Raw genomic sequence first — 9743 nt, forward strand, 5'->3', positions numbered from 1 at the left:
GAAAACTGAAAGTGGCATGCCAAACTGCTCTTGAGTTTTAGATACACGCACACACACATATATATACATATACTTGGTTTTTTATTTATTATTATTATTTAACGATGACATATTTCTTCGCTTGCTTTACTGCGTTATGATTTTACTATCGGCGAATTTTTGAAACCATACGTTTTTGTGCTCAGAATTCTATAATATTAGTTATTCTTGAACAATTAAAACCTTGGTATAATTAGTTACTAAGGCAAATAAGCATCGATGATTGTATTTGTTCTTTACTTTTAAAATTTACACTACACGAAGTGATTTGTGTTATAAACTCAGTTTTTTAGTTCCACTGCTGTATATCAGATATTTCTACAATGTGATTTTTTTTTGTACTGGACGCTTATTTAAAGATGTAGGTATCCCTCCCTTTGTAGTAAGGTGGAATGGCCCTATTTTGAGTTGACACTGCGGAAAAGCGTAACGTATGAACGTGTCTGTTGTCCGTCTAGTAAAGCTTAGTACTGGTGGTACTTGACTGAGGAGGCGTACTTAAAACTATATTATTCAAAGGTTAGTGTGAAGTAGACTTCAAGAACATTTAACAAAATGTATTAAAATCAATGAAATATAAGTAATGTCTAAAAGTTGATAACTATTGTATAATTTATGCAGTTAAACACAGCTAACCCTACGTTATACTAAAGTGTAATTATTACTACTAGTACGACAAAGTAGAATTAGGTCAGTGCCCTTGGCCAGTTTTACTAACTTTATGAGTTTATCCGCCATTATGTTTTGGTACTCAACGTAATGCTTTATTTAGTATGAGTGTATTTACACTTACAGTGTACATGTTCGTAGATTCGTTATGTAAGATAACGCAACGTAGTTGTAGTAGTATTATTAACAAAACACAATTTTTTTTTCTTTCACAAGTAATTTTGCTGATTTGTTAGGTGAACTATTAACAGACTCACTGTGTGACGCAGGTACACAAAACTCAAATTGTCACAAGCACAAAAAAGTTTTGCGGTGGAGAACTAAGCCTAATTACTCCTTGTATTTTATCGGTAAAACTCAGTATGACTTACAAGTTATGGTTATATTTGGAGATCCCATCTTTTATATTCGTATATTGGGTTAATGTTTAATAATAAATTGGATGTTTTTTAGGCCTAACCTGCTTTATCTTGAATTTTGATACCCATCCAGATGATCCAGGCCAGTTGTATGGTAAACTGTAAGTCAGAGTAAAGAAAATACTGATTAAAATTTTGGAGAACAGATGTAAAAACTATATATATATATAGTGAAGGGTTTTGATGTACAATATAACATTCCATTGAGAGAGAGAGAGAGAGAGAGAGACAATCGGGTAGCTACAGCATCCTATTATGTATGAGGTTTAAATGTTTTTTCTCATTCAGAAAATGCTAACAAAGAAACCTTATTAAGGATCCATGGAAAGTAATAAAAATACAGTAAATGCTTTCAATTGGTAGGTAATGTGTAAAAAAACAACAAGAACAAAAAAAAACAAAAAACAAACGTGTATATATATATATATTGATTTTTTTTCTTAAATTTCCATTACATTAATATTTAAAAAAGTGTTACAAGCTACCTTTTTTTGCAACATTTGTTATGTATTAGAATTTCAAATGGTCTGAAACCGAATTAACTAATAAATTTAAATTTAGTAGTTAAATTGTACTTTGGATTTAGCAATTAAGTAAAAGCCAATATATAGTCAGTTTATGATATTTGCCAACAAGATTGATACACACAGTTTTCTTTTTTAACACAAATATGTTTTAATATACAAACAACAAAACAATTTACAATAACAGTTATTACAGATAGTTATTACAAACAATGATTTATAAACAAAAGTTTCACAAACTTACAAGCAATATGAAGTCTTCTTTCTAGTCTAGTTGATTATGAGTTGATGTAGGTATAATTCACTAGCTCTGTATTCTTTGCCGGTGTTTTTTACTGATGAAGTTAGGTAATGTCCGATGTGAACCCACTGAAGTTAAATGGTTTGTAATGTTCCAAATTTATAAACATTCCTGGTCAAATATTTTGTTTTCTGATTAATAAGCGATAATCACAGTTATAGCTTCCAAAGTTTAAAGCACACTAACTATAGCAAACTAGTAATAGATACTCTTTTTTTTTTTTGTCACATCGCATTGGTTATATTTATAGGCATGTGGAGGCTTTCTAGAAGATTCAGATTATGTAACAATACAAACTTAAGCATTTACATACATACATATATTGTTGATTCTTACCCTCGAGAATCTTCTACAACTTTGGAGAATAGGTGGGAGTTTTGTAATACATATTTAACAATATAAGCTACTTATGTTTCTAAATAGAAATTTAATCTAAACAAACATTGATAGTAAAATAAATATGTAATAATAAATCCATCACGCATTGCATTATAAGTAAAGACTTCATTCTTTGCTTTCTTAGTTGTATATGGATATTGTCAAATCACAGTTCAGTATCTTCAGTAACAGAAAAAAATTAAGACCTAAATATCAGCTGTAGTTTTTCACCAAGACAACTTGTTTCATGTGTTAAGTAATCACTGTTTGATTACTTGTACCAATTCCAGAATGCCAGTCACTTGTTCTAAAATAGAAAGATAATAATATATTCATTTTTTCAGTAGACTAAAATTAACTGCCTTTATAAATGTCAAATCTTTTATACATAAATTTAAGCCTGTTAGAAGTTTGTTTTGGTATAAAACAATGATCAAACAAAAGAAAAAAAAACATTAATAGTTATATCTATGTTATTTTCTTTCCTAGTTTTGTTTGCATAATGTTATTTCTGAATAAGTGAATAACGTTACATTTCTCAACATATGTGACATTGAAACTATAAGATGACTGATGGCCTTTATTTTAATTAAGTTCATTCCCCCACCTTTCAAACCAGATCATGAAAACTAATTGTTGCCTTTCACATTCATATATATTGTTTAAAAATAATTTTAAACCAACAGTACATACCAAATTATCAGTCATGCCAGTTGACAAGTTTTTAACTAATGAAGGAATTGTTACAAAAGAAGAAGACTGTATGTATTTCAAAGTGTGTGTATTACTCCAACTATTCCTGTTTCCACATCCAAGTGTGTTTCACTACTCAGAACAAAAGTATCTATTGACATTAAACATCTGAATCAACTTTGTTCTGGTAATAGCAGGGATTGAAATAATGAAATAAAATTATGTTCACTCAACGGAAAGCAATCAGGAAGATTACATTCCCTCATGTAAAATTGCATTTCCTTGTGAATTGCTTTTTTTTATTTAATTCATGAATATGTTCACTTTCATTAGATATACGGATGGACTATGCATTCCTGATCAGGAAAGCCAACTAAAAAGATGAAATTCCTCGGGGATGCTGGAATGTAATACTTCGATCTCTGAGTAGTAGTAGTAGTACTGATCTCTAAAGAAAATAAGTAAATTCTTAAGTAGTCTCTCTTTTCAAGCTTAAATTATTTAAATGTAATATTGTATTATTCTCTTTGGAATATAGAGATTTTTACCCATTCTTGACCATTTGTTAAATTATTCAGGTCCTTGTTAATTAAAATAGTTTCTTTGCAGATTTCAGTTTTGAAGAACGCCTTAAAATCCTTTTGAAGTTTTGTCTTAACTTATACATAAAAAATACTAATGACATCTGACTGGAAACCAAAATCTACAGTAAACAGTTTAAGGTTTCTGTAGTAATGTGCTATAGGAGCTGAGCCAGTTTTTTAGGAAAAACAATAGTTTGAAACCAACTCTTGTACATACCAGTTCTGTAACATGGTTTATAGAAAAACATTTTTCATAGTTTATAACAAATCTGTTTCACTAGTTTTCTTACTATTAAAATATCTTCCATGACATTATCTTTTTTTATTTCATAACAAAATTTCACCATCAAAGTGTGTGTGTGCATTCCCCACACACAAATTTTTTCTTAGTTATCTTGTGGAAACTTATTGTTAGAGAAATTGAGATATTGTTTTTGTGTGGCTTTTTGTTTATATTACCTACATGCAGCTCTGTCATAATGAAAGTGATTGAGACTGTTCTGTTGTATGGGCCTAGAACATACATTTGTTTTCTTATATTTATGAAAACAAAATCCATTCCGCAATCCTGAGCTATATTAGTATTACTTTCGTAGTTATGGTTATAGTTAGGAATATCCGTCAAATAGGAAATGCATGTGTAGTAAACCTTTAATTAGTTGAGTATAAAACAAAAACTACTTAAGGCAAACTTCTCCACTTCTAATAATATAAAGCTCTACTGTATGACTTGGCTGACTGTTGGTCTACCTGAAATGATGAGAGCTTAGATCCATATTTTTGGGTGTTTACCTTTGTTTCATTCATAGTGTTCCTGGCCTATTACACCTTATTAATTTTTTGTTTGGAACATTACATCACATTTGTCAAAAAGCTGTAGCATCTTGATTAGAGGAAAGAAATAAGACAATTTTCAAACTTAAAGAATAGAAGGAAATGTTTTTGGTTGTATTTAATTATTTGTTAGATTTAACTAGACACAAACACCATTTTTCTTACTGTTGACTTGACTGCTGGGATATGAGAAAGTTAGAACAGTTCCACATTTTTGTAAACATCAGCCTGTAATGAAAAGTTAATTATCCAACAACTAAAGTTATATGAAGGTAGGCAAAAGTAATTTGTACATTTATTATTATCTATTTATTCACATTTGAAATATATTTTTAGTAAAAGATTGTAAGCTTCACTTCAGTGTATAATGATATGACTACTTTTAAAGGCCTGTATGTGTAATTAGGATAAGAGCATGCCAAGTATTGCATCAATTTGAATTGGCACTTAGAACAAAAAAAGCATTGTGCCTGCGATGAATCACTATCTGATGAACTGGAGTTCTTCTTGTAGCTGCTTTTAAAAAAATTAAAAGTCTTTGTAGTTTGTATCAAGATGACTTCCATACTACAATATTAAATTTCAGTTATGTTTTTAATCATGTCAAGGCTAGTCTGCTTGTAAAGCAAACAAACAAGGAGGAGGAATGAGGTTTGGTTTAACTTTGAACCCCAGTGCTCTTGTAGTATTAGCTATCTTGTGTCATTAAAGTGACATTTTAGACCAAGTTGTCTTGAGTCATTGATCATCTGGCTATATCTTTTAGAAAGATACTACATTGAAATTAGAATGTTTATTTTTTTGTTAGTTTAAAACTACGGATAATGAAGTTATGAAATTTGTTCTTTTAGTAATATAAAGTTCTCTATGCTGGATGAGTAAACTTGGAGGTTTTTATGTGCATTGATTCTTATACTCATAAATTTCGATTGATTGCATTCATTCTTGCAACAGCCAAATATCATGGTCTATCTGACACTTTTCGAAGTAGAAAAGTGTATGTTCATGTTTAGTTAGGAGTAAATTGTGACATCTTATTTCATTATCATTTATAGTATGTAGGCATGTTTTTTCATTTGGTTAAAAAAAAACTGCCCTTATTGAAATGTGTATTTTGCCATTCATGCTTATTTGAAATTCATCAAAATGACATTCTGTTATTTACTAAAAAGAAGGTGAAAACCAGTGATGTATAGTGTTTGTCAAAGAATAATATGGCATTGAAGGGAAAAATCCAAACCTGGAATTTCAGTTTTTAAATCATGGAGAATAAAAAACATTCTAACCAACATAGATCTCAGAAGCTTTTGAACATCTCTTACAGTAACATTTTTTTCTCTTTTTTTTTGCTTTTTGTACAAGTGTTGTATTTCTTTTGTTTTAGATATTTCTTCTGTTCCTCTACTAACCATGTTTAGTTTCCATAAACCCAAGATCTATCGCTCTGTCAGTGGTTGCTGTATCTGTAAAGCCAAATCTTCAAGCTCAAGATTTACTGACAGCAAAAAATATGAATCTGAATTTGAAAAGTGCTTCTGTATAAAAGAAAAACGTTCAGGAGAAATATGTAATGCCTGTGTTCTCCTAGTGAAAAGATGGAAGAAACTCCCTGCAGGAACCAACCGAGATTGGAGCCATGTAAATATAAAACTGTTTAAATGTACATATATAAAGTAGAGATTTTTTTACATATCTTTCCATTTTGTTATTCTGAAGACTAAATTTATATTAATTTATCATTTTGGCTTTTGTGTGAATAGATTTATTAATGGTTTCAAAGTCATTGTTGGCTTAGCTTCTACTGGATCTTATTTTGTCTTGTAAAATAACTTTTTGCATGATTTTTGATCAGGTGGTTGATGCAAGGGCAGGACCAGGAACCAAATGTGTAAACAAAGCCAAAGCAAAGACATCAAAAAGACTGCAAAAGAAATATAAAATCAAAAGAACAAGTGAAAAAATAGATAATGCAGGCTCTCCTGGAAGCTTTTCTGATGATTTGATAGGTATGTTCAAAGAAGAATTAGAATTTACAAGACTGACTTTTGTCAGTCCATAAGCAGCTCCATATTATTAGGGTTAAATTACTGAAAAAACAACAACTGTACATTTACTACAGTGGTATTTGGATATACACATGGTTTAGGGTGATGACACGTGTCAGTTTGTAGGAGCAAACTTTTACAACTGCCTCAGTGGATTACACCAACTACATGGCTCCAAAGTGACCATCAGAATTTCTATATTATAACATTTAACATGTTTTGCGTATCTTCACAAAATTTTTCAAGTTTTAGTAAATATTACAAGTCTTTTTGTAGACAAAAAAAAAAGAAATTTTTAATTAACTATTTTTACTAAAAATTTGTTTGTGACTATATGGAGTCAGTATTTACTGCTCTGAGTTGAAAGTGATTTTCATGTTAAGATTAAAAATACTTTCCATCTGAAAACTTTAAAATTGCATTTGCGTAATCTCTAAAACTTCCTGAATAAATCGGAAAGACTATTTGTTATTTTATCTACTCTAACTATATGGAGTTGATCAATTTGACTGACCTTATAACCACCAATAAAACTTTAAAGGTTGAAAAATGCAAAATATAGTAAGTAGTACCTTTCTATCCTCTTTAATATTGACCATGTAACTACCAAGGATACTGTGCACTGCTAGACTAGGTCTGGCAAGCATTCGTATCATTAATATAAGGATGGTCATTGACATTGGCCAGTAATTGATCAATACCTGGTTGGTTCAAACTTTTGATTGGTAGCTAATTTTCCCTAATGGTCATTCTTGTAGCTATAGGAAAACTGCATTTGTGTATTTATGTACTTTTCTTTAAAAAATTCTAAAATACAGATTATTTATTTTAACTTTTAAAGGTGCTACAAACCATTAGTTTAGTGTCACCTACTAAGATTCCTCTTTTATGTTTTTTTAAAATTACTGTTGTGTGTGTTGTTGATTTTAGAAATGCTGTGTGTGTAGAGAATTGACTCATTTTTTTTTTATTTTGTTGGTTAATACACATGCTTCTTAGTACTTTTAACACAGTTTATGGTGGTCTCACAAAACAGATAAATCTTTGGATTGCTTGAATAAAATAATTATTTAAAAGTTCAAAAAAGTGTTGAAATACATGCTATAATAATTTAGTTATAGATAAACTTGGAAAACTGTGTAGTGATCCTAGAATTTTGTCAACTGAAAAGTGTGGGAACCATCTATATGATTCAGAATATGTAAAATGTAAAATCTCTGAAGGGGTTATCAATCTATACATACAATGAAATATAAAACAACCACATAGTGATCAAGCGTTTGGAGCACCTTAACCTTTTCCATTGTATGAAGGAAAAAGGTCGCATAGTTAAGAGTAAGTGATCCAAGTCATTTTGCTGAAGTACAGGTGTTTCATATTGGTAAAACTTTGCATTAAAATAGCTATTCTAATCAATGAGAGACTGATCCACTGTAAGCCTCATATATAAACACATGCATGACTCAATTACAGATTCATAAATTACAATGTCCAATTATATAATTTTGTATTTATAACATTTTTCATTGGAATTAAAAAAAAAAGGCTACCAGTCTTATGAAAATTTCAGTAAAAGGAGATATCTAACAATTTGATGTTAAAAGAAATGGATAGCATTTTTCTAAATTTTAATAATTAATTATAGAGGTGAATTTTACACATTTTTCATGCAAGCAAAACCACATTATCCATAGGCTAGTATGTGTAGAATTCATGATAGTCTGAACTTAAAATTTGACTGTCTTGGATACCAGGCTTGTAGATTTTCAAACACCTGATGTTGTTGATCAATGATTTTAGTTAATCTTTATGCATCCCGAAACATCTGATGATCCCATCCTTTGATCTAAAATGCAAATATTTTATCTTTCAGTTTATGTTCGTAAATGATATCTCACTTTAGTATGAAGTATGGTCACCATATACAGCAAGAGCATCCTAACATTTATAATGCAAACCAAAGTCCTCAACCACTCCTTTGCAAGAGATGTCTATGATTCATGTTAATGTAATGAGATAAGATTATGTAATACATATATGCTTGATTTGCTTAATTATGAATTGAGGGAAGGGATATTCATTTAACTTTATTTTATTAATAACATTATTGCAAATTGTGATTATCTTTTGCTTCTTGTAGTTTGTATATTTACAAAATAGATCACTGATGATGATGAGGAGAATTTAAAACTTTATTATTATTATGTAGGATGTGAAATTTTATTCTATACCCTATACAAAATAAGATAACTTGCATCAAATTTTGCAACTGGCAGTTTTTATTGTGGTCATTTGTGACTTAATGCTTAATTTAGCACATTACTGACAAGTCTATTTATTGGTAACACTGAACTGTTGAACAGAAAGTTGCTTATCTATCTGGTTAGAAAAATTATTAATTCATTGATAGAGATACTTTGTGGCTTGGCACTTAGAAATTGGGTTTTAAACAGCTTTCTTTATGCATATTTTATACTCACCATATAAATGTTAGGCTGAGATATATTAATGTTCCAGGTGGCGATGACAGTTTAAGTGAAACCTCAAGCCTCTCTCATTCGCACAGTCGTGCCCCTAGTCCTTCCCCCAGTAGCACATCTGAAGATTCTGGAATTTTAGAAGAGCAGTATGAGTCTGAAACTGTTGACTCCATAAAATCTACTCATCATACACAAGTGGATACTTTTCGCCATAAAAGAGTAAAACTGTCACCAAAAACTTCTCATATCTCATCCTTTCTGGACATGAACTTCTGGAAAAAGTAAGTTTTACACACACATAACTGTTCTTAATAAAATGTTGTATATGGCTCAATATTTAAAGATGCAGAGTTGATCAGGTTCCAACTTTGTTTACTCTTTCTTGAGAATATAGTCTGCAGTTGTTACAATATCAGTGGTTTTATATAGCTAATAGTATGGACCATATTGAAGCCTATCCTTTCTTTGTTTAGTACTTTTTAAATTTGTTCAAGCTAGGAATGATAGAATTAAATATTTGTATTAGATTAAGCCTAAGTTTACTGTTCATTTGATGTACTGGAAACAAAAATTGTTTTTGTGATAATGTAACTTGATATAAGATTTATTTCTTACTCAGATAAAAAGTATTTAATGTAATAATCTGAATCTTAAAAAAAATGTATTAAACTAGTTAAACTACTTCAATCCATTAATAATTTGTAAAAACTTTTGTACTTTATGGTCTCAGATGTTTTCAAACTCAGTGTGTGTGTGTGTGTGTGTGTGTGTTATTTA

General features: G+C 30.0%; 1 protein-coding gene across 2 annotated transcripts in view; it reads left to right on the plus strand.

Moving 5' to 3' along the window:
• The first annotated feature begins 454 nt into the window (after window positions 1–454).
• LOC106461245 (protein FAM60A-like) overlaps window positions 455–9743 on the plus strand; it is an 11094-nt gene continuing 1805 nt past the window's right edge. Inside the window, exons 1-4 of one of the 2 annotated variants that reach the window (XM_022388404.1) lie at window positions 455–558; window positions 5826–6079; window positions 6294–6447; window positions 9004–9247. In XM_022388404.1, the coding sequence (XP_022244112.1) occupies window positions 5852–6079; window positions 6294–6447; window positions 9004–9247 (626 nt within the window). In that variant the 5' untranslated portion in view covers window positions 455–558; window positions 5826–5851. Of the gene's footprint in view, window positions 559–4090; window positions 4714–5825; window positions 6080–6293; window positions 6448–9003; window positions 9248–9743 lie in introns of those variants that run through there. The other variant, XM_022388413.1, reaches the window with a different exon arrangement.

This window comes from Limulus polyphemus, unplaced genomic scaffold (genome assembly GCF_000517525.1).
Source record: "Limulus polyphemus unplaced genomic scaffold, Limulus_polyphemus-2.1.2 Scaffold38, whole genome shotgun sequence".
NCBI classification, from domain to species: Eukaryota; Metazoa; Arthropoda; class Merostomata; order Xiphosura; family Limulidae; genus Limulus; species Limulus polyphemus.